General features: G+C 43.8%; 1 protein-coding gene across 5 annotated transcripts in view; it reads right to left on the bottom strand.

Moving 5' to 3' along the window:
- CROT (carnitine O-octanoyltransferase) overlaps positions 1–25354 on the bottom strand; it is a 141401-nt gene that overhangs the window by 16056 nt on the left and 99991 nt on the right. For 4 of the 5 annotated variants that reach the window (XM_030199806.1, XM_030199816.1, XM_030199797.1 and 1 more), the window contains 3 exons: positions 3301–3379; positions 3097–3190; positions 1817–1936 (listed from right to left, as the gene is read on the bottom strand). In XM_030199806.1, the coding sequence (XP_030055666.1) occupies positions 1817–1936; positions 3097–3190; positions 3301–3379 (293 nt within the window). The remainder of the gene's footprint in view (positions 1–1816; positions 1937–3096; positions 3191–3300; positions 3380–25354) is intronic. The other variant, XM_030199824.1, reaches the window with a different exon arrangement.

Raw genomic sequence — 25354 nt, 5'->3', positions numbered from 1 at the left:
CTTCTTAAACCATATATGAGGAAAAAGCAGAACTCTGTCAACACCGACCTCTATAGCTGCAGACCCAAATGCTGAATATGAAATTCAGAAAATACAGGGAAGGCTCCAATATCTCAACGCCGGTAAAGGCTATGGACCCAAAGAGTAGTCTTGGGAACCTGCGAGTCAAGTCCATACTCCCCAACTCCTCTGGAGTTTTCATCACGTTTCCTCACAAACCGAAACTGCGGTCTCATGTGGGAGGGGGGATTCAAGGGGGAGGGGATGTCTCAGATCCAAACCATGCTCTGTGCCCTCCCAACTTAATGGCAAGAGGCTGTGTCAGATTCATGGTCCAGCACAGTTAGCCACAAGCATCGCGAACTTTGGTGCACCTAACAGCGCTTCCCTCTGTCGGCATTCTAGGCATACAGGTGTGCACCTGATGACTCTTCCAAAGGGCCATTTAAAGCAGCTGCTCCTCTTCCTTGCTGCGTTCGCAACAAGCAGCGTCCCTGTCTCCAGCCTGCCCAGGCCCTGGTTCGCCAGGCTTCCCCCCCCCCCCCCCCCCCCCCAGGGCGATTTTCAGAGCCACTGCCAGGCCCTGGTTCTGTCTCCCAAGGGATCTTTTCAGAGCCATCCATAGGCTCAACTTCCATAAAACCTGCCTCCCTGGCTCCTTTTCTGTCTCTTCTATCAGCCCTGTGCTCCCAAGCGTGTCACCTGCCGTTGAGTCAGGGGCCACCAGGTTTGTCCTTTGGAGGCCTCCAACTGATGTCCAAGACCCGTGACAGAAATCTAAATTGCTTCCTCCTCCTCCTCCTCACCTTGCCCCCACCCTATAGCCAATCACACACACTTCATAGTCTGTTCATCCAGCCTCCTATTCAGACTAAATTTCTTCCTCTGCAGATGATCTCAGCAGAGAGCTTAGCCTAAATACATACACTGTTGAGAACGGCAGACTTGCCCTCCCTGACTTTCTTACTTGCTGTAATATTCAAGATGTGAGAATAAGCTGTAGGCAGTTGCTGGGTAAAATTTAATTTAAAAAAAAGTTATCCAAGAGGCATGTAAAGATGGTTAAAGAATCAAATCAAAGTTTCTGCACTACAGAAGAGTAAAGAGCAACAAACCAAATGCAAGATTTGGGATCTCTAATGTGTTTATTTAATCAGGATAGGATTTGACTATCCTGCCTTGCCAGATCAGCTGTTGATGCCAAGGTTTCAAACAGCAAATCTGCAATTCAGAAACCCCTGCAGCACAGATGCAATGAGTCAAGATATTATGAATTGAGATTGACTCTGACAAGTCCCAATGTCCAACTAAGCTCATTTCCTCCTCAGTCAGATCCTGCTACGACAATGATAACAAAAAACAAGGGCATGGCAGTGCTAGTAAGCCAAAGACAAATATAGGTTTTTACTTTCATTATGTAATTTCGATGCTGTTGCTATCCCCACCTCATGAAGGTCAGCCATAACAAGACACTATATGTGACCAAGCAGCTCCACTTATGTCTTGCAACCTCTGCTGTACAGCTTGGGGCAGATGCTGGGGCTGTGATCTCTCTGCTGTGAACTTTCCTTCCCTCAGTGGGATGTTTAAGAGGTGACAGGGTGCTGATGTGGCTCAGACAGACGCTAACACACTATAAACACATCGGAACTCTGACGTCCTAAGCACAGCCCTAGTTCAACTGCTGCGCAGAAGAGACTCTCACCAGGGAACCTGCCATTAGCCTTAGAAAAACATCAGAAGCACAAAAGAACACCAAAAGTGGAAAGACAAGACAGACAAAACCTATCTAAGACTCAGCGAGAACAATGCTTACCTATCGTTCCTTATTCGATAGAAAACACCATAGCCATTATGCACCATAGGGACCGCAGCCCCTTGAACGTTAGTGTAGCCCAAAAGGCTGGTTGAAAGCACAAAATTTCCACCTCCTCCACTGTGAAGGACAAATCAGATATTTTTAGTCCAATTAAAAATGGAGCAAGTCTAACGTGACGGATATTTATAATTTTTATAGTACAATACAGTGACATAGCCAGACATGCTATTTTGGGTGGTCCCTTCTGATCCCCTCCCCCAACACACACACAGAGTAGCTCAGAATCTCTCCTGCTCTTCCCAACAACCACCTCCCCCCCTCCATATATATATACAGTTTTTTTTAACCTTCCCCTCTGCCCAATATCCAACATCTCTCCCTCCTTCTCTCTCCCCTCCCACCTCCTCTGCCCCTGGCCCCAACATGTCTGCTTCTCTCCCACCCCCCTGCCCATGAACCAGCAGCTCCAACTCTCTCTGAACCTCCCCATCCCTCCAAATTTATCTCCAAGGCGTTTTCAGTGGCAGCAGCGATTCATATTTGCTGCCTGCTACAGACCCGTAGGCAGCTCACTGCCTTGTGCAGCTGGTGAGGAAACAGGAAGTGATGTCAGTGACGGTGGGACACCACCAGTGTTGCCAGGTGGGCGGTTTTACCGCCCAATTGGGCGGTTTTCCGTGACCCGCCGCGGGAAATTTTTGCCCGCGGCGGGTTGCGGTTTTTTGGGCGGTTTTTTGGGCTTCCGGGCAGCTTTTTGGGCGGCTTTTTGATTTTTTTCGGCCGCGGGGGGCGGGGTTAGTGACGTTTTTGGGCGGGCCCGATGACGTGGGAGGCGGGGCCGATGACGTGGGAGGCGGGGCCGATGATGGGGAGGCGGGGCCGATGATGGGGAGGCGGGCCCGATGACGTGGGAGGCGGGGCCGGTGACATGGGAGGCGGGGCCGGTGACGGCGGGGGCGGGGTTTGTGTTTGGGCGGGTTTTGGGCTGGTTTCTGGCCTGGATTGGGCTGGAAAAAAAATTTCTACCTGGCAACCCTGGACACCACAGAGAAAATTCTGCAGGGCTGTAGCAGGCAGCTAATATGAACTGCTACTGGTAACTCCTTGGAGGTACACCAGGGAGGGAGATAGGAGAGTGAGACGCTGCCGTTGGATGGGCTTGTGCTCACCAAGCCCACCTGAAGCTATGCCACTGGTACAATAGTTACTAGTGTTAGATCTTCTGATACCAAGCAAATTAAACTGGATATAAATCTAAGACAGAGCTATGGTGTTACCTTCTTGTGAAAGCAGGGTCTGTATAAAGCTCAGGTACAGGGAGGCCTTGTTCTTTTGCCAGTATTTGGAGGCCTAAAAGGTGACGGTCAAAACCTACATAAAGCACACGCCAAAAAATATAAAATCAACAGACAACAGCACATTTTGAACAAAAGTCTTTCCAGTGACAGAAAATAAATAAAAGGGATTTAAAAGGAACATACCTTTTCCATTCTGGTTTTCACTCATTAATTTGTTGTGCCTTTCGAAAGCTTTTAACATGAGTTGCTGTCTTTTATGAGGCTGTAGAGAAGGAAATAAAATAAGAAATAAACATAATGCCTTCTCCTAAACTTCGGCTCCTGTCAAAGGCCAATACAAAATAAAACAAAAAATACATTATTAGTCCAATGAAAAGATATTACTTAACTAAAGATAAAAAGATCAGAATATATGAAAAATAAGTTATCTGCTCATTCTAATTAAAATGGTAAGGCAGGCCATGACAAATTTTCATTCCGGGAATGGCTCCTGGCTGGTGAAATATCACTTTAAAAATCGTCTAAGCACTAATATTCAGCACAAGATAGCCGGTTATCTCCACTTACTATTACTGCATAGCGCATAGCAGTTAACCAGTTAGCTGCAAATATTCAGCGCATCGATGGCTAAATTTAGCAGCCAAATAGGACCGCCTAAATAGCAGTCCTACTTTTGACCACTATAAAAACTTAACCGACCAGAACTGAATATTGACATAATTGGTTACGTTTAAGCCAGCCGAAAAAAAAACCCCCTTGATATTCAATGCCGCTCACCAGAAACAGCTTAGCATTGCATATCCAGCCTCAACGACCAGAGGGACTTGGCTCCTAGATTCAGTCTGGCCAATATTCACCCCATGGGAGCTAAGTCCAAAACTTGGGAGCCAGCAGCTGAAACCTCTTTCATCTCCCCTCCACCCCACACAACTTAATGAGGGGAAAGGAATCGTCTAAGATATTAGCAACAGTTCCTTTAGAAAATGATTTAGCAAGGCTCTTTTCCCATTTTGTTTCTGAAAGCTTAATAAATCAGGCCCTTAAGAGGTTCTACTGCACATCACTACCAAAAACATGGTGTGAGCTATGTAACATCACTCAACAAGCAAAGAGGTAATGGTCTCCGTTTCATATACCAACATGGTATGGGTCACACCCTCTCTCATACACCACCTCCTCTAGATTTCATCTAGTCCTCTCTCTCATCATATGCCAACTCCCCTAGCCTCTGTCTCTTATACTGCCTCCCCCAGTCTTCACCCAACCTCTGTCGGTCTGTCTCTCTCTTATACCCACTTCCCCAGCCTGTGTCCATCTCTCTCTCTCTCTCTCTCATACCCCTCTCCCTAGCCCTCACCCAGTCTCTATATTAGAGAGTTGCATGGAGACAGAAAGCTAACCCATCCCCACCAGAAGCTAGCCTGTCCCCTAGTGGAAAAGCTATGAAAACAATAGCAAAAAGATTATTAGAAATAAGGGGCTTTTTTTTTTTTTTTACTTTTATATCACACATTATCCCAAGCAAATTCTGATTCAATGTAGCTTACATTTGAAAATACAGTGAGATAGAATAATAGAATTCAGTTATATCATGGGAGCAAGTAGATGGATTTATTTGTTGCATTTGTATCCCACATTTTCCCAACTCTTTGCGGGCTCAATGTGGTTTACAATACATCATGAATAATGAGGATACATGAGAAAGTATACATTTAGTAATAGCAGAAGAATTTTGGGTAATATGATAATGATAGAACATGGTATTATTTAACAAGCAAACATAGTAATGGAAGTTTAAGAAATATATGAGAATTATAAAGAAAGTGTACCTTTAGTAATAGTAGAAGACCTTGGGTAACATGATAATGAAAAACAAGATAGCAGTTTGGCAAGCAAATGTCTGAAACATTTAACAAAGTTGAGATTAGCATATATACCCAACTGGGCATTTAAAAAAAAGGCAAGTGCATTTTTATAATATACCACTGCAATCCACAAAACAAAAGGAGCAAGTTCCCACGTGCCATCTTTTGATGTAGGCACAGGGGAAAAAATAGATTTTAAATGCTCCCAGGTTTCAACCTAATTCATGTCTAATGTGGGATATAAATGCCATAAATAAATAAAAACTCTGAATGTTGAGCACCTGATTCTCATAACATGATGTCTGTTTTAGTGGCCTTTTACTAGGAGAAAAAAAAATCTCTGCAAGAATATAACAGTACTAGAGTGTCCCTTTAACCTCCAAATGACACACTGATTACAATTTATAACAAATTATTACTCTACCTATAAAAAGTTATTCTGCTATTATACTTCCTCTGTGTACGTTTGTATGCAGAAGCCAGCATGTTTGAAAATCTAAGTGAGATTAAATAAAAACCTCCACCAACAATAAAGAAAAACGTGGATGCAGCAGCTCATAGTGTTGGCTTGCTTTGTTTTAAGTGCACAGGGATCTGGCGAGGAAGGGGAAACAAAACAAAGCAAAACAAACAAACAAACAAAAACAAGGTTAACACAGTACCCTCCCTCCTTTCTATCCACCTACATATTCCAGGCCTCCCCTCCAGCCCTGGGTGCACTCCCGGCACATAGCTCAAGCCACCCTGGTGGTCTAGTGGATTCTTTGAGGCAGGAAATATCCCGTCTTTCCTAATCCTCTTGCTGTCGCATCTTCTTTAAACTGGCTGCCAAGACTTCCAGCGATGGCTTCACAAGTTTTAAGCAGAAGTCTTGTGAGGCCGCCGCTGGAAGTCTCGGTAGCCATTTAAAAAAATCGATGCAGCAGCAAGAGGGTCAGTGGCAGTGGACAAGAAAGACTGAGAATCATTTCTTCCCAAAGAATCCACTAGATCACCAGGGTGGCTCAAGGTATGTGCCAGGAGAGCACCCTGCGGGTTTGGGGGAGGAGAGGCAAAGCTCAGATCAACGAGCATTTCTGTGGGGACCCTGAAGACCTGGGTCTATCCCCGCAGGAATCCTGCCATCCCCTCTCCCATGTAGCTCTCTACTCCATATCTCTCTCTCTCTCTCTCATACCCCTTTCCCTAACCCAGTCTTCCTGAGCCTACCACCTTTTCCCCCTCACCTTGGCAGCAGAAGAAGTAACAGCATATTTCAAACTTCCCTGCTGCAAACTAGCTCAGTGAAAGCTTGAGCCATTCGGTACAGAAGTTTGGGCTGGTCTCGCAGTTTCAAGTCTCAGAACTTCCTGTATCGCATAGCTCAAGCTTTCAAGAGATCCAAATCACAGCAGGGCAGGAGGCACGTTTTCTGCGGAAGTATAAAAAAAAGATAACAACATTAATAAAAACAAAACATTGGGGGCAACAAATCCCAGGTGCCGGGGTGCAATTTGGTGTCTGGGATTTGTTGAGTCTTGCAGCAAGGACTTTGATAAATTTTGCTGTTTAGTGCCATCACTGCACGTAACCATTTCTTCCATAATGGATTTTCCTGAATGAGCTCTTCTAACAGCACATTCTTGAGGAAATAGAGGATTTGAGAATTAGCAAAAGGGTGACGAGCCTTTCATGTCTAGATCACTGACAATTCCAACTCAAGCCACCACCATTGAAGTCAATCTTTAACCTATGTGAAATGGGCTGGTGGTTTCTGTCCATTTCCTAATGGCTATAACAGGTATCCACAATATAGCTCGGCACCCCTGTTGGTAGGCTCAGCAAAGAGACGAAAGAGTTCAAAAAAGTGAAGTGAATAGATGATCTAAAGGAGAGAGGAGTGCTCCCTTCCAGAGCGGAGTTCAGGCTTATCAACAGGGCACTGTAAGCAATCCCCCACTTTAGCAGCCCAACCTCCACCAGTTCTATGCATAAACGCGGGCCTGTTTGCCAGGTGTATACAGCTTGACTCTTTTCACAGCCATTAAGTTATAAGCAAGCACCTCCCACAATAGGCAGCCTGCTTCTGAGGCTCTACTTCCATCAGAACTGCTGAGCTCCACTCTCACTGTAAGCCTGAATTCTCATCAAAACTGATGAGCTCCCACTCTCATTGTAAGCCTGCACTTACTTTAGAACTATTGAGCTCTCACTTTTACAGCAGTCTACATATTTATTAGAACTGCTGCACTCCCGTTTCTACAGTAGCCTACACTCATATTAGAGCTGCTGAACTCCAACCTTCATTGTAGCCTGCTCTTGGGGAAGGCTTTCCTCAGTCATCATCTACCACCTTTTACAACACAATTTCAAACCAGGCAGGTGTTTAGTGATGTTAGCAAGCACCTACCATACAATAGGCAGCCTGCTTCTGAGGTGTTGTTCCAAAGGGGCACGTCCCTTTGTGTGTACCTTCGAACTATGTTGAGGTGGGATCCCTCAGAAGAAAGAAGTCCCACATTCTAGTACTTAATAAGGTCTCCTGTCCTCTTTGAACTTGAATACAACTGCTGAAGCTGCAATCCACCCTATACCCTCTAAACATCACCAGCATCTGCAGTTCAGAGCCCCAGTCCACCTAAGAAGCTATACAGGACCTTCCTTTACCACTGCATTGCAACAAACCAATCAGAAAGTGCGCCAAGCGGTTGATATCACTTCCCGCTCCACTTTGAATCTGCGTACAACTGCTGAGGCGTGCGCCCCTTCGTGAACGACTTTGGCAGTGTCTTTGGAAGGACTCTGAATCAGGTTGGTTAGTTGATATCTTATATTAGTCTATAACCATGCTAATGTACTTTGCAATATAACTACTACTTCTATTTGATACACTTATAATCTGGTTCAACGATAAAGCTATTTCATTACTGCATGATATAAAGAAGCATAGCAAGCAAAAGTATATCTAATCATGCCCATGCTTTAGTGAGTTCCACAATATCCCAGTACTCAATTTCTCAAGACATAAGCTAAAAAGACCTTATGTCCAGTGGTGTACCTAGGGTAGTTGACACCCAGGGCTGGTCATTTTTTTAACACCCCACTCCAAAATCCAGTACTAGGCATACCGAAAATACAAAACACTCAGGACCTATAGAGCAATTCCACCATACCATAAGCAGTAATTTCTACGAGTCACACAAGGAAAAGGAAAGCATCTTAAACACTACAGTGAGCACTAGAACATCAATTCACCTATTGTAAAACAAAAGCAGACAGAATAATACAGATCGTCAATCCTGCACAGTCAATGCCAACTGAAAGCCTTGTCTTTTTCACATAGATACACCCTAATCCACTATAGAATAGGTAATCATAAACTTTCTATTTAGATAAAAATTAAACTGAACCCCCAAGACGCCAGACTCTGCATACAATGCAACACCACAAAAACAGAAACAGAAAATGTGCCTTAGTACTGTGCAAAATATAAAGACAGCAGATGTAAATTTGAAAAAACTAACAAATACCAATCACCACTTTACAAATTAACAAATAGAAATAAAACAAATATCGTTTTACTGGACTAATACATTTAGCTTTCAGAGGCCAAAACCTCCTTCCTCAGGTCAATATAGTATAGTACTGTTACAGTATCCTATCCTGACCTGAGGAAGGGTTTTTTTTTTCTCCGAAAGTAAAATGTATTAAAATTAGTCCAATAAAAAGATTACCTTATTTACTTGTTCTATTTATAAACATTAACACAGCTACAATACTACTTTATCCTAAAGCAAAAAAAATAAAAATATATATTTTATTTACAGTTTGTTGTCTCTGGTTTCTGCTTTCCTCATTTTCCTTTCACTTCCTTCCATCCAGCATCTGTCTTCGCTCTCTCTCTGCCATCCAGTGTCTGCCCTCTCTGCTGTCCCCTCCATCCAATGTCTGCCCTCTCTCCCTGCCCTTTCCATCCACTGTCTGCCCCTACCTCTCCCTTCCATCCATATCTGCCCTATCTCTGCCCCTTCCATCCACCATCTGCCTGTCTGCCCTCTCTCTCTCTGCCCCTTTCATCCACAGTTTGCCTTTTCTCTCTGCCCTTTCAATCTACCATTTGTCCTCCCTCTCCCATCCATCCAGGGTCTGTCCTCCCTCTCCCATCCATCCAGGGTCTGCCCTCCCACTCGCTTCCCCTTCCATCCAGGATCTGGCCTCCCTCTCGCCCCCCCCCCCCTCCATCCAAGATCTGTCCCCTCTCTCTCTCACTCTGCCCCCCTCTCTTCGGCCCCCAGTTCCAGCCCCAGCCCACATCTCCCACCTGCCCCCCTTTTCAGCCCCCAGTTTCAGCCCCACTATCCCATCAGTCCCCAGTTTCAGCCCCAGCCCTTTCCTCCCACCAGTCCTGAGCTTCAGCCCCAGCCATTTCTCCCTGTCCCCCCATTTAAGCCCCCAGTTCCCAGTTTCAGCCCCAGCCCTTTTCTCCCACCAGTGTCGAGCTTCAGCCCAGCCCTTCTCCCTGTCCCCTTTTCAGCCCTCAGTTCCAGTACTGGCCCCCTTATCCCACCTACTCTCCTTTTCAACCCCCAGTTCCAGTCCCCTTCATCTACATGCTTTGCATTAGGGCCCCCCTTTTCATCCCCAGAACCATTCTCCCACCTGTCCCAGGCATAGCCCCATTCTCCCTCCTGCCCCCTTCTCAGACCCCACTTCCAGCCCCCTTCTCCCATCTGAGTTCCCCCTCCCCAATCCAGTCCCCTTCTCCCATCTGAGCCCTCCCCTTCTCCCATCTGAGCCCCCCCTCCCCAACCCAGTCCCCACCCTGCCTACCAGCTCCGTCGCCAAACAACCCTCTTCTCCTGCCACCCGGCACCTGACCCAGCCTTTAAAAAAAAAAAAACCTATGAAGCTGTGGCGCGGCGCCTTGTGTCTGCTCTACGTGTAAAAGAAGAAAAATCCCCTTGTCAGCCGGCTTTCCCTCACTGTGTCCCGCCCTCTGATGTAACTTCCTATTTCCGCGAGGGTGGGACACAGTGAGGGAAGGCCGGCCGAAGAGGCGATTTTTCTTCCTTTACACACAGAGCAGACGCGAGGCGCCGCTTCATAGATTTTTTTTTAAAGGCTGGGTCAGGTGCCGGGTAGCAGGAGAAGAGGGTTGTCTGGCGACGGAGCTGATAGGCAGGTGGGGACTGGGGCACCAGCGGAGCACCCCCCACCTGCTGACACCTGGCGCGGACCGTCCCCACCACCCCACCCTTGGTACGCCACTGCTTATGTCTCAATTAAATCGCACTCTAATTGTAACTATAACAACTCTCCCAATAGACCCCAAACACAATTATTCTAGTCACCACAATAATAACCATCAATCACAAACCACTAACAACTCACTACAGTTTATAAATATTAAATGCACGTGCATTAACAACAATACTTTTCTTCCCATCCCTGTCGGATATGTAACTGCCCGGTCAGTTGTTAACAAATACGAGACAAAGATTGGATTATACAAGATGGCCTGGGCTTAGTTTTCATTATGGAAATATAGCCAAAATCCAAGGATGATCTAATCATAAAACAACCTTTGTCCTAATGGATACAAAATTATTCACCTTCCCAGAACAAACAAAAAGAGGTGGAGGCATCGCTCTCCTCTACAAATCATTTTTTCTTTATCAAGATATCATCTGATCATTCATTACCCAACAGAGATATTATGGCCTGCAAAATTACTGCTATTATCTTTTACAGGCCCCCCTGGAAATTGGGCTGATGTTCAACCAACTTTCACTGAATTCATATCTAAGATATGCTTAAATGCCCAAAACACAATCATACTAGGTGATATAAACCTGCATCTAGACAACCTAAATAATATACACACCAAAGAACTAAATGAATTCCTAAATTCATGGAGTTTTATACAACCCCCCACAACCTCCTCTCACTACAAAGGTCATGTTTACTTTCAGATTACCACACTTCATTAACAACTATACCTGGGGAACCATACCCTGGTCAGACCTAAAAAAAAACTCACAATCACATTGAACTGGAGGGAAAAGTGTCATAGAGGGGCATAATCGAACGGCGCCGGCCATCTATTTTGGCGGCGCTGCAAAGAGCTGTCCGGAACCGTTTTATCGAAAAAGATGGCGGCCATCTTTTGTTTTGATAATACGGTTGGGGCCAGCCAAATGCCATAGATCGCCGGTTTGAGATGGCCGACTGTTTTTCAGCGATAATGGAAACTGGAACCGGCCATCTCAAACCCGGCCAAATCCAGCTAAACGTGCTGTGATTGGCTGAGAGAGACCTGAAGGGGTATAATCAAAAGGGAGGGAAATCCAACTAAGTGGAGCTATGGCCAAGTGGTTACATCACTGGTCTTGTAATTCAGAGGTGGCCGGTTCAAATCCCATTGTTACTACTAAAAAAGCTGTGAGCAAAAACAGTTTTGATTTCCCCATTCGGGGAGAAAGACGGCTATCAAGAGAACAACGACCATTAAGGGAAGTGCACATCAGGGACGGCCATCAAGGGAAAATGCACGGCAGGGACTTTTTTAATTTGTATGAAGTCTTTATTGAACACTTCTCAAAACAGTATCACAAAATACAGCACTCCAGAACAAGTAAGTCATAACATAACTGATCAGCAAGATCCCTTTTTTTTTTTACGAGCTGGCCGACAGGCTTCCCCTCCTAGGGAAGGAAATTCGCGTGCAAATGAGCAGCTCATCTGCATGCGATTTCCTTCATGCATGCCCTTCCCTTAGCGAATCGGTAAGGGATCGGTAAGGGAAGGACTCTTCCGTGCAGTTTAGTGCACCTGGCTTTAAATCTGCTCCAGGGACCTGCATACTGCTGTCATGGAGCTGGCTGGGATAGAGGCTGGCAAAAAAAAGTTTTGAAGTTTTTTTTGGGGTGGGAGGGGGTTGGTGACCACTGGGGGAGTATGGGGAGGTCATCCTCGATTCCTTCCGGTGGTCATCTGGTCAGTTTGGGCACCTTTTTGAGACTTGGTCGTGAAAATAAATAGACCAAGTAAAACCGGCCAAATGCTCGTCATCGGCGGTTTTCTTTTTTCCATTATCAGCTGAAGCCGGCCATCTCGTAAGCATGCCCACGTCCTGCCTTCGCTACCCTGCCAACACGCCCCCTTGAAGTTTGGCTGCCTCCGCGACGGAATGCCAGCGAGTGTGTCCAAAAATCGGCTTTCGATTATACTGATTTGGCTGGTTTTAGGAGATGGCCGGCCATCTCCCGATTTGTGTCGAAAGATTGCTGATCTCTTTCGAAAATAAGCCTGATAGTAACAAAGCAATATAGTAGATGTTGGCAGATAAAGACCAGTACGGTCCATCCAGTCCGCCTAACAAGATAAATTCATTGCATATGGTATGTATATCTGTTCTTGATTTATCCTTTCTGAAGCCACTGTCAAAGCCCCTGAAAAGCTCCACTCCAGTCCATCCAAATCTAATTCAGTCTCCATCAGGGCACAGACTGTAAAAGTCAGCCCAGCACTGGCTTTCCTAATTAATCTCCCCTAAATTTCTTTGGATCCGATCCTTCTAAACAGGATTCCTTTGTGTTTGTCCCATGTATTTTTGAATTCTATTATCAAATTCATCTCCACCACCTTCCATGGGAGGACATTCCAGGCTCAAAGTTAATACTGCCCTACCCCCATCTACTTATATAACAAGAGGCAAAATAGACATGTCAGAATTTTGGATTAAACAACAAGAGAACTCTTGTATATTACTTGATAACCTAAGCAACTTCACCCAATACTGGTATGAAACAAGGAAAAAAAAAAAAGACACTAGATCGAACAGACTCAGAACAATCTAAGACAAAAAGGAAGTAAAAAACTTCTCCTTGGTTTGACACAAACATCCTAAATGCAAAGAGACTTTGCAGGAAACTTGAAAGGGGAAAGAGAAATGGGACTTGATATACAGCCTTTCTGAGGTTTTTGCAACTACATTCAAAGCGGTTTACATATATGCAGGTACTTATTTTGTACCAGGGGCAATGGAGGGTTAAGTGACTTGCCCAGAGTCACAAGGAGCTGCAGTGAGAATCAAACTCAGTTCCCCAGGATCAAAGTCCACTGCACTAACCACTAGGCTACTCCTCCATCAACGAATATAAATTGCTTATAAAACAAGCCAAATATAAATACTATGAAACACATATTGGTGACAGTCAAAAATCCACAACTAAACTATTTAGTTAATAACCTAACACTGAAAACCTTCAATTATCAAATGAAGAAATTATCAAATGTGAGAAAGGAGTGGATATAGCACTGTTCACAGAAGAGAGTGTGTGTGTATGAACAACTTAAAAATCTAAAGGTGGACAAAGCAGTGGGACCGGACGGGATCCACCCCAGGATATTGAGGGAGCTCAGAGAGGTTCTGGCGGGTCCTCTTAAAGATTTGTTTAATAAATCCTTGGAGACGGGACAGGTTCCGTGGGATTGGAGAACGGTGGAGGTGGTCCCTCTTCACAAAAGTGGTGATAGGGAAGAAGCCGAAAACTACAGGCCGGTAAGCCTCACTTTGAATACTGGAAAAGTAATGGAAGCAACGATGAAGGAAAGGATAGTGAATTTCCTAGAAGCAAATAAGTTGCAAGATCCGAGACAACATGGTTTCACCAAAGGGAAATCGTGCCAAACAAATCTCATTGAATTCTTTGACTAGGTGACCAGAGAATTAAATCACGGACGTGCTATGGACGTAATCTACTTAGATTTCAGCAAAGCTTTTGACACGGTTCCCCACAGGAGGCTCTTGAATAAACTAGACCGGCTAAGGATAGGACCCGAAGTGGTGAACTGGATTAGGAACTGGTTGACGGGCAGACGCCAGAGGGTGGTGGTAAATGGAGTTCGCTCATAGGAGGGAAAAGTGAGTAGTGGAGTGCCTCAGGGATCGGTGCTGGGGCCGATTCTATTCAATATATTTGTGAGTGACATTGCCGAAGGGTTACAAGGTAAAGTTTGCCTTTTTGCGGATGACACCAAGATTTGCAACAGAGTGGACACACCGGAGGGACTGGAAAACATGAAAAAAGATCTGCGGAAGCTAGAAGAATAGTCTTAACGTTTGGCAATTAAAATTCAATGCGAAGAAATGCAAAGTGATGCATTTAGGGAGTAGAAATCCAAGGGAGACGTATGTGTTAGGCGGGGAGTGTCTGATAGGTACGGACGGGGAGAGGGATCTTGGGGTGATAGTATCTGAGGACCTGAAGGCGACGAAACAGTGTGACAAAGCGGTGGCCGTAGCTAGAAGATTGCTAGGCTGTATAGAGAGAGGTGTGACCAGCATAAGAAAAGAGGTTTTAATACCCCTGTATAAGACGTTGGTGAGGCCCCACCTGGAGTATTGTGTTCAGTTTTGGAGGCCGTACCTTGCGAAGGATGTTAAAAAAATGGAAGCGGTGCAAAGAAAAGCTACGAGAATGGTATGGGATTTGTGTTCCAAGACGTATGAGGAGAGACTTGTTGACCTGAACATGTATACCCTGGAGGAAAGGAGAAACAGGGGTTATATGATACAGACATTCAAATATTTGAAAGGTATTAATCCGCAAACGAACCTTTTCCGGAGAGGGGAAGGCGGTAGAACTAGAGGACATGAAATGAGATTGAAGGGGGGCAGACTCAAGAAAAATGTGAGGAAGTATTTCTTCACAGAGAGAGTGGTGGATGCTTGGAATGCCCTCCCCCGCGGGAGGTGGTGGAAATGAAAACGGTAACGGAATTCAAACATGCGTGGGATAAACAAAGAAATCCTGTTCAGAAGGAATAGATCCTCAGGAGCTTAGCCGAGATTGGGTGGCAGAGCCGGTGGTGGGATGCGGGGCAGACTTATACGGTCTGTGCCAGGGCTGGTGGTTGGGAGGCGGGGATAATGCTGGGCAGACTTGTACAGTCTGTACCAGAGCTGGTGGTGGGAGGCGGGGCTGGTGGTTGGGAGGCGGGGATAGTGCTGGGCAGACTTATACGGTCTATGCCCTGATGCCCTGAAGAGGACAGGTGCAAATCAAGGTAGGGTATACACAAAAGTAGTACATATGAGTTTATCTTGTTGGGCAGACTGGATGGACCGTGCAGGTCTTTTTCTGCCGTCATCTACTATGTTACTATGAAACTGCTCCTTTAGCCGAGGACTTTGCAAAGTTAACAAAAAATTGCCAAAATAAGAGTTAATCTGATAGGACCTAATCATTGTTATAACTTTGATCAATTACAGAATAGCATCCTTCATCAAAATGAAGGTATAACAGCTGATAGGATTTAGTCGTGTTTCAACCTTCCTTCCACTATAGAAATTAAATCTTTCCTAAATAAATATTCACGTTCTCATTGCACAATAGACATATGCCCCAGCTACAGTGGGGGAAATAAGTATTTGATCCCTTGCTGATTTTGTAAGTTTGCCCACTGACAAAGACATGAGCAGCCCATAATTGAAGGGTAGGTTATTGGTAACAGTGAGAGATAGCACATCACAAATTAAATCCGGAAAATCACATTGTGGAAAGTATATGAATTTATTTGCATTCTGCAGAGGGAAATAAGTATTTGATCCCTCTGGCAAACAAGACCTAATACTTGGTGGCAAAACCCTTGTTGGCAAGCACAGCGGTCAGACGTCTTCTGTAGTTGATGATGAGGTTTGCACACATGTCAGGAGGAATTTTGGTCCACTCCTCTTTGCAGATCATCTCTAAATCATTAAGAGTTCTGGGCTGTCGCTTGGCAACTCGCAGCTTCAGCTCCCTCCATAAGTTTTCAATGGGATTAAGGTCTGGTGACTGGCTAGGCCACTCCATGACCCTAATGTGCTTCTTCCTGAGCCACTCCTTTGTTGCCTTGGCTGTATGTTTTGGGTCATTGTCGTGCTGGAAGACCCAGCCACGACCCATTTTTAAGGCCCTGGCGGAGGGAAGGAGGTTGTCACTCAGAATTGTACGGTACATGGCCCCATCCATTCTCCCATTGATGCGGTGAAGTAGTCCTGTGCCCTTAGCAGAGAAACACCCCCAAAACATAACATTTCCGCCTCCATGCTTGACAGTGGGGACGGTGTTCTTTGGGTCATAGGCAGCATTTCTCTTCCTCCAAACACGGCGAGTTGAGTTCATGCCAAAGAGCTCAATTTTTGTCTCATCTGACCACAGCACCTTCTCCCAATCACTCTCGGCATCATCCAGGTGTTCACTGGCAAACTTCAGACGGGCCGTCACATGTGCCTTCCGGAGCAGGGGGACCTTGCGGGCACTGCAGGATTGCAATCCATTATGTCGTAATGTGTTACCAATGGTTTTCGTGGTGACAGTGGTCCCAGCTGCCTTGAGATCATTGACAAGTTCCCCCCTTGTAGTTGTAGGCTGATTTCTAACCTTCCTCATGATCAAGGATACCCCACGAGGTGAGATTTTGCGTGGAGCCCCAGATCTTTGTCGATTGACAGTCATTTTGTACTTCTTCCATTTTCTTACTATGGCACCAACAGTTGTCTCCTTCTCGCCCAGCGTCTTACTGATGGTTTTGTAGCCCATTCCAGCCTTGTGCAGGTGTATGATCTTGTCCCTGACATCCTTAGACAGCTCCTTGCTCTTGGCCATTTTGTAGAGGTTAGAGTCTGACTGATTCACTGAGTCTGTGGACAGGTGTCTTTCATACAGGTGACCATTGCCGACAGCTGTCTGTCATGCAGGTAACGAGTTGATTTGGAGCATCTACCTGGTCTGTAGGGGCCAGATCTCTTACTGGTTGGTGGGGGATCAAATACTTATTTCCCTCTGCAGAATGCAAATAAATTCATATACTTTCCACAATGTGATTTTCCGGATTTAATTTGTGATGTGCTATCTCTCACTGTTACCAATAACCTACCCTTCAATTATGGGCTGCTCATGTCTTTGTCAGTGGGCAAACTTACAAAATCAGCAAGGGATCAAATACTTATTTCCCCCACTGTATATCCTATCTAAAGCTCCAAACGTTTTCATCAATATCTTCCATAAATATATATGTTCTGATACAGAATGGTTCCTTCCCTACAGAGAAAGGAAATATAATTCTAACTCCTATTCCAAAAAATCCATTGGTGAAACAGAATGATGTGATGAATTACAGACTGGTGGCCTCTATACCCTTGTTCATAAAGGTCACAGAAGATCTAGTAGCTAAACAATTAATGAACTGTCACACTTTTCCTTGCTGTACTATATCCAGTCAGGCTTCAGATCTAATTATAGCACCAAAACAGTGCTCCTCACATTATTATTCAAATTCAGACGATTACTAAGCACAGGAAGAAAAATCATCCTATTACAATTCAATATATCCAGTGCTTTTGATGTGGTAGATCATAATATATTATCTACATTTCTTGGTAAGATGGGCATATGTGGAAATGTTCACAAATGGTTTATGGGTTCTCTCAAATCCAGAACATATGAAGTCAAAATGTCTGGATCCACTTCCCCTGCTTGGTCCCCAGACTGTGGAGTTTCCTAAGGTTCTCCCAGATCTCCCATCCTCTTTAACATCATGATGGAACCAGGGGCGTATCTGCGTGGGGCCACAGGGGCATGGCCCCCGCAGATTTCGCCCTGGTCACCCCTACCGCCATTAACCCTCCCCCGCCGTCACCTACCCCGAGGTCCGCTTCCTCCTGCCGGTTTTTAAAAATATTACTTCAGCTGGCGGGGGACCCCAACCCCCGCCAGCCCAGCTGAGGTCTTAACTTCTTCATCCTCGTGCTGTGAAAGCTGCATCCTTCCAGTTGGACGGAGTCTGATGTCGCAGCACGTTGACGTCCTGCACGTACAACGTGCTGCGACGTCAGACTCCGTCCAACTGGAAGGATGCAGCTTTCACAGCACGAGGATGAAGAAGTTAAAGAAGACCTCGGCTGGGCTGGCGGGGGTTGGGGTCCCCCGCCAGCTGAAGTAATATTTTTAAAAACCGGCAGGAGGAAGCGGACCTCGGGGTAGGTGACGGCGGTAGGCGGGGAAAGGGTTGACAGTGGTAGGCGGGGGAGGGTTAACGGCGGTAGGGAGGGGCTATAATGTGCCCCCTCACTCTAGCCCCTGCCCCCCTACCGCCGAACCTCAGATACGCCCCTGGATGGAACCTTTATGCCATCTCCTGGAAGCACAGGGATTGCAGTCTTATTTATGCAGATGATGTGACCATCTACATACCTTTTGATATTCAGTTACAAGATATCCTAGACATAATTCAGACCACTTTAGACCAGATGGAGAACTGGGCATCCTCTTTCCACTTAAAACTAAATAGGAAGAAAACCAAATTTCTTATAATCAATAGTCCCAATGATTTCCCAACCCAGTCTAGTTATCACCATCAACTGTGTATTCTACCCACTGGAAACTCTCTGAAAATTCTTGGACTTGTTACAGATCAACAATTAACAGGAGAAGACCAACTTAGCACCGTGGTATCCAAGACCTTCAGATCATTATGGAAGTTAAAAAGAATTTGATCCTTTTCCCCCATCAAATTCCTTCCAAAGAACTGTGCAGGCATTGGTGCTATCACAACTGGACTACTGCAATGCATATTACCTAGGGAACAAAGAATCTTTAATAAAAAAAAAAATACAAACTATCTTAACACAGCTGAGACTTGTGTTGGGAGCTTCAAAATTCAACAGAGTTTTCCCCCTTACTTTCCAAACTACACTGGCTTCCAATCAAAGCTAAAATAATCTTCAAAACCTGCACACATTCATTTAGAAAATAATACATGATTTGGAACCTGAATACATTAGATTTAATTGATTTACCAGCTCGAAATGCATCCATAAAATTCAGAGAATACCTTACACTTCATTATCTTAACTATAAAAACACCAAATTCAGCTTTCTGAATTTATCTCAGCTAGAAGGCCTTAGAGGCTAAGCATTGAATTTGTAAATGGATACCAAAGCGACCTGTCTTAATTTCTTATTGTAATAATTGGTAAAATCTCCGCATTGTTAATCTTGGATCTATATGGTGGACTAGAGCGTACTTTGTTAAATATTTTGCTTTCTTTATTTTAAAAATGTTTTATTTCAGACAAAAGTACCTTTACTATTTCAAGTGTAATACTTGTTTAAAAGTTGAAATTAATAAATATAAAATAAAATAAACAAAAAACACCAAATTCAAATCTATATTATGCAAAGATTTCCTTCACATAGGCACCAAATGGTGGCATAAAATTAAACAAGTTTGTAACTATTTAATATTCCGAATATTTCTGAAAACTTCTCTTAGAAAAATTCCTGAAATAAGTATGTTATCCATCGAATTATAGTATTCCTGTAAAAGCCTATGAACTCTAGCTAAGTTGCTTTAACAGACCGATCTTTACATCCATATTTGTATCTGCTTTTACTTAACTGTTGTAAGCCACATAGAGCTGAATAATCGGTATTTGGATTTTGTGGGATATAAGAACCAAAATAAATAAATAAAAATAAAGCTAGAATTTTTTTCAATTGTGATAAAATAAACAAATCCAACATATTCCTGGAATCAACTAAGTTTTTTCTTCTTTTTCTGCTCTCTTAATAGGCTGAAGCTGCATTATTTGAAACGGACAAACATGGCAAGCAATAGAGCCATTCAGTAACATGGCATATTATACCATACTTAAGTTTTACCAGGTACATATACGTTATCTATGTATATAGATGAGTGATCGTGTTATTCCTATTCTATAAATTATTATACTTTTCTACATTCTCTTTTGGTTTTAGAATTGTACACCCGCTGTGAGCTACAAGTTAGCTAATGGCGGTATAACAAATGTAAATAAACTATAATAAACTATTACACCTACACACACATATTACATATAGTACAAAGATAGTTTTGTGAACATCCAAGGGTAGTCTGTGTTTTTGCCTAATTTAAAAACTTGATTAGATCCTAATCTACATCTTGATAAGAGAAAGATAACACCAGTGAATAAATAACTTAGATGAAAAGGATATATTTTGATTATTTATTCAACAACAAATATCCTTCTGTGGAAATATGCGTCCCTTTCATTCAGTAACTGGTGGCACCTCCAGTGCAGGGACTGTGGATACAAGGCACTGATCATACTTGTACAATGCCAATGAATTCCACAATATCTGGTCAATATCAGTAGTGTATCTCACTAGCATTCGTCAAAGTTAATTAATTCCAGGTTTTCAGCCAATCAGAAGCGAGGACACGCCCAAGCTACACCCACTCCCCTTGCCCCTTTTGATGCCACAGCCGAAACCGTGCCCAAGCCATGCATACTCTCCAGTCCCTTGAATGTCACCGGATGACACCTGACACCGCCCAAACCCTGCCTCCTTTGTATAACCATGCCCATTGCCCTAACTTATTTGCATTGCCCCATCCCCCAAACACCACCCCTTTTGGCACCACAGGAAGTATAGCCACTCCCCTTTTCAAGATGGCGGCCACTACTGTATGCATGTCACTTCCTATTTCTAGTACTAGCCGCCATCTTGGATGGGGTCATGTGATGGGAAGTGACCTCAAAGAAATCCCAACACTGCCCCCTACAGCCTCAGCGGAAGTTAGTCACACATGCCTACCTTATCCTTTTTTTCTCTCAGGAAAAAAAAAAAAAAAAAAAGACATTTTTGTTTTCTTTTCCTTATAACTTTTTTCTTTCAAAAGGATACTTTGTGCTTACTTTTAAAGCTGTTGCTTCACTTTTTCTCTCACAGGAAAGAAAATAGGCATTTTTCTTTCAAAAGGACACCTTGTGCTTACTTTTAAATGACAACTGTTTTAGGTCTTAAAACAAAAAGAATATACCAATCTTCCTCCTCTTTGCTTTTAGCTTACATATGAATGCAAGAGCTGGCCCCTCTCCTGTTTTCAAGAGAGAACTGTGGGAGATCGTGCCCTAAATAGCTGAAGTGAGAGAAAAAAAGCCAAGACTTTGTTTGTATATGAACCAGGCCACTTCAAAAGAAAATCCCCTTTTCCAACTCATCTCTCAAGCTGCTTTGTACCTTCCCCTTCCTCCCCACTCCTAGCTAACAAACCTTACAGGGAGAATCACAGCTCTATTATAAGACAGATGAACTTAAAAAGTTACAGATAAACCAATTTTTTTTCTTTTCAATGCTTTTATTTTAAATGAAAAAAGTGGACTGGCAGAATAAATGCTTTTCTATAGGTATTGTTTTGCCCCCTCTCTCGGAAGTTCAAAAGGAAAAAAAAATCTCTCATACTCTCTGCATCTCCCCAGACCCCCACCTTTTTTTCTGTCTGTAGCCTGCAAAAGCAAACTAAATACAGGGAATCTTAGCTCTGAGTTGTTTGCTTTTTTTTTTCCCATGAAATATGCTGTTTTCTGTGTAAGAATAGTAGCCTCCCCCTACTCCCCTTCCCATACTCAACCCATGGCAAAGCTAGGCATGTCTAGAAAAGTCTGCAGACAGAACGCAAGGACGCTAATAAGAACACATGGCCGGTCGATATAAAAAAGGCATTACGATCATTCTAAATACTTACCATCTATCAGGGGATCAGAAAGATGCAACAGCTAAACATGGAGTCCTATGAAACCCCTAATATACAGAGAACTAGAAGGGGTAAACAACCCTTGTTGTTAAAGAGGGCAAAACCTCAAGGTCTCGATGCAGAGACAGAGGGCTAACCACCAGTAACAGTAATCGACCTGACAATCACAATACATTGTTAGTGACCAGAACGTGCAGTGTATGGCTGAAACGGAACAGGAGGACACGTTGCTGAGCCAGGAAATGACAGAGTCCTTGCTGGATGAACTGTCATGTGGGCAAAAGCAGTTTGACTCTCAAGAAGTCAACATCTCGCTAACAGAAGACCTAGATTGTGAACAGAATATAACCATGACTGAAAATGCTACAGATTTTCCAGAAGACATGTTCGGAGATGCCGCTGATGACAAAGAAATATATCAAGTAGCTGAGGATACGGAACTCATAGATCTTCTAACCAGATGGAGGTGTCATCTTCCCCTGTTTCACAGGTATGAATGTAATTTTATTTTGTTTTTGACAAAATATGCTCTGGCGTATACCTTAGTGGATGTTTTTCTTGATCCGCATTTTAAGAGACTGTCCATATTATCTTGCAGGTGGCCAAAGAAGGGTATAGAGACGCAGCAAAGCCATAGCTGGTCAATGTCCTGCCAGCTGCTTGTGCTGCTGTCGGGATGCCGGGCGAAAATGATCAGGTATACAGAGACTCTGCAAATGGGCCTCCAAGAAACCACATGCTTTACTGGAAAAGCGTCTTCAATTCACTTGTACGAATAGAAGTTTACATTATACATTGCTGCTGGGGAGAGGCTGTGGCAAAAGACTGTCAAGGTTATGCACTGGAAAGGTGGGAGCTGAGCCAACACGCATGCCTGAGACGGCACTCTGATGTCAGAGAGCCAAAACTACAAATGCTTTGTGAGGGACTGTGCTTGGAACGTATTCTAGGCATCATTCTGATAGATGGGTATAAAATGGAACTATTGATGATTTTTAATGAAACTATTAACACCATCATGGAGCTCATTGAAAATGTAAAATCAGTACTCCCCCCCCCCCCCCCCCCCAATTTCTTGCCAGTAAATGTAATTTGAAAAAGAAACATTTATTTTAGTTATTTTTGTTACATTTGTACCCCACGCTTTCCCACTCATGGCAGGCTCAATGCGGCTTACATGGGGCAATGGAGGGTTAAGTGACTTGCCCAGAGTCACAAGGAGCTGCCTGTGCCAGGAATCAAACTCAGTTCCTCAGTTCCCCAGGACCAAAGTCCACCACCCTAACCACTAGGCCACTCCTCCACACATATGTGGCACGGCTTTCATACACACAAAGAAGCTGCGTGTAAGCCGTTATATTATTTTTTTTTTGTGCTCCATCTTCCCTGCCTTGTTTCTCCCCTTCTTCTACTTGCAATAATGAAGAACCGGCAGGTCCACACCTCACGTTAAAATGTCCACAGTAAAGGTAGGGACTGCTTTTGTGCATGGGGTCGGAAACGGTAGTGCATCGCATTCACATTATAATAAAAATGAGCTCATTTGCATTCCATTTTCATTAGCTGCTACCGTGAAAGGAAAATGGCTCGGAGAACCCTTTTGGTGCATGTCCCGGTTTACTACTTGCGCGCTAAACTAGCTAGAACCAGTTTAAAAACCACATTGCTGGCTCGTTAAGTTTAATGCATCTGGCCCTTTGAGGCATGTTTATATCCACTGTATTGCACTTGAAAGAAAAAAATGATTCCTTTTACAACAGTGTGTACTTCTAAACATGTTTGCTTTGTTTCAGACTTTGAGAAAAGACACCATATGTGTTCTTATGAAACAGTGTAAAATAAGGTTCAGGACCTTTTGTTTTTCCCCCCAACATAAGCACATCTGGTCGCAACTGACCTTTCGGACAGTTAGCCAAAAATATAGGGGGTGGGTGTCACAGAGGAGGGGTCTCTCCTCCTTTGTCCAATCATATTTCACATAGGCAGGTTTATCCTGAAACACCCCCAGCTAGGTACACTATAGCACCAGGATATGTGTAGAAGGAATAGTATGGCTGGAGTATAAGGCCTGTATGATCTTTTTTTTAGTTTTTAAACTAAAAAAACCCCATCACAACACAGAAATGGAATCTACAGAGAGCAGCTGCAGTGATACGGTAAGATTTTAAAAAAACATTACATAAGTCTTTCGCATCAACTAACATGAATGCATAACTTACAAAAGGCCTATGTGTTGTACGCAGAAAGAACACAATTACACAGTGTGTCAGTGGTCTGAGGATAAGAATGGAGAAACCAACCGTAAAGCATTGTCGCGCATACTGTTAGAACATGCTTACAGCAGATAAAGAAAAGATACAGTCCTCAAAAAGCGAATGTGTGTTTTCCAGGTCCTCAAACTGTTGTATTAAAACAATCAAAAAAGATACACATGAACGTGAGTCTGTCGTGTTGTACTTTTTTATCCAACAGATCATGAAAAAGAGACGGCCGGTGAAACATCGACAGCCAGGCACCTGACTCAGTCCAATCACGGTCAAGCGGCGCCAGCAAATCAGCACGTCAAACCTAGAGATAAATCCAATCATTTGGAAAAACGACTGAGGAGCACAAGTGAGAAAAGAGGAAAATGCATGAGAAGCCCTCCCGCGGAAAAAGGGAGAAAGAGGGTGTGCCGTGACACCAGAGCCAAGAGCGGATCTTTGGACGTGGACAGCACCGGTAGTGATTGAGGCCGGAAATGATTCTGAAACTGTGACTGGGCCTGTTATGGACAAGGCATCTGAAAATGTTAAAGCGGACCTTGAAATTGGGCTCGTTATAGACAATTTGAACAGGTGGATTAGGTCTTCACCGAGGTTTAAATGGTGTGAGCTTCTCAGACCATTTTCGTTTTGTTAATATATACACTATAAGATCGTTCAGCGAGGTTCAAAATGCTATTTGACAGGATATTCAACAAGCTTTAGATATCATGGACAGTAGAGCATCACCCGAAGATTACTTACAAATAAAATTTATGCCTGGGGGGTTTATATAATTCCTTGTATTCTAGAAGTCACTTACTGGGAAGGAGCGACGTGGGGCATTTCTTAGGCCAGTAATTTTCTGGAGAATTTCAAAGAAATACACATCAATGAGAACGTGTCTCTCATTGTGACGGTTATCAGAAACAGATGGTGGGGTTGTAACAGGTCTTTACAAAGTGTTTTTTTCCCCCCCAAAAATGTGGCTATCGAGAAAACATTTAGTAGATCTAAATAATGTGGGAAATAACTTGTGCTTTGCAGGGAGTCTCAAGGCACTCACCACCGCTGTGAAGCTAAAAGATGTAGAACTGTTACATGAAGCCAGAAAACTACACGCCAAGCTAGAGTTGTCAGAAAACAAAAAAGTTATGTTGAGCAATGTTGTGGATTTTGAACATCTGGGTGTAAACATACAAGTCCTACATCGTATAGACAAACGGCTGGTGTCGTCTTAAAACAAGCGACCGTCAGCCATTCCATAAGACCATATAATTGTTACTCCATCATGATCATTTTTACGGTATCTTCCAATATCAAACAGTTCTACAATAACAGAAATTTCTGTGAACACTATGAAACATGTTATAGCCACAACCACATGTGCAAATCATGCTGTCATCCGGCACATGCATGGTTCGGGAGGGCTGTAGAGAGAGGTGCCCTAACTACCGGTTGTACTGTTAAAATGGCATACAAACCTGGCGTCCAACAAAAGATAGAATGCTTGTCTAAAATATTTTGCAGTAAGTGTGGCTGTTACACAGAAAAAAAGCACAA

Source organism: Microcaecilia unicolor, chromosome 1 (genome assembly GCF_901765095.1).
Source record: "Microcaecilia unicolor chromosome 1, aMicUni1.1, whole genome shotgun sequence".
NCBI classification, from domain to species: Eukaryota; Metazoa; Chordata; class Amphibia; order Gymnophiona; family Siphonopidae; genus Microcaecilia; species Microcaecilia unicolor.
Note: the sequence above shows the minus strand (reverse complement) of the source record. Positions and strands in the feature narration are given on the sequence as shown.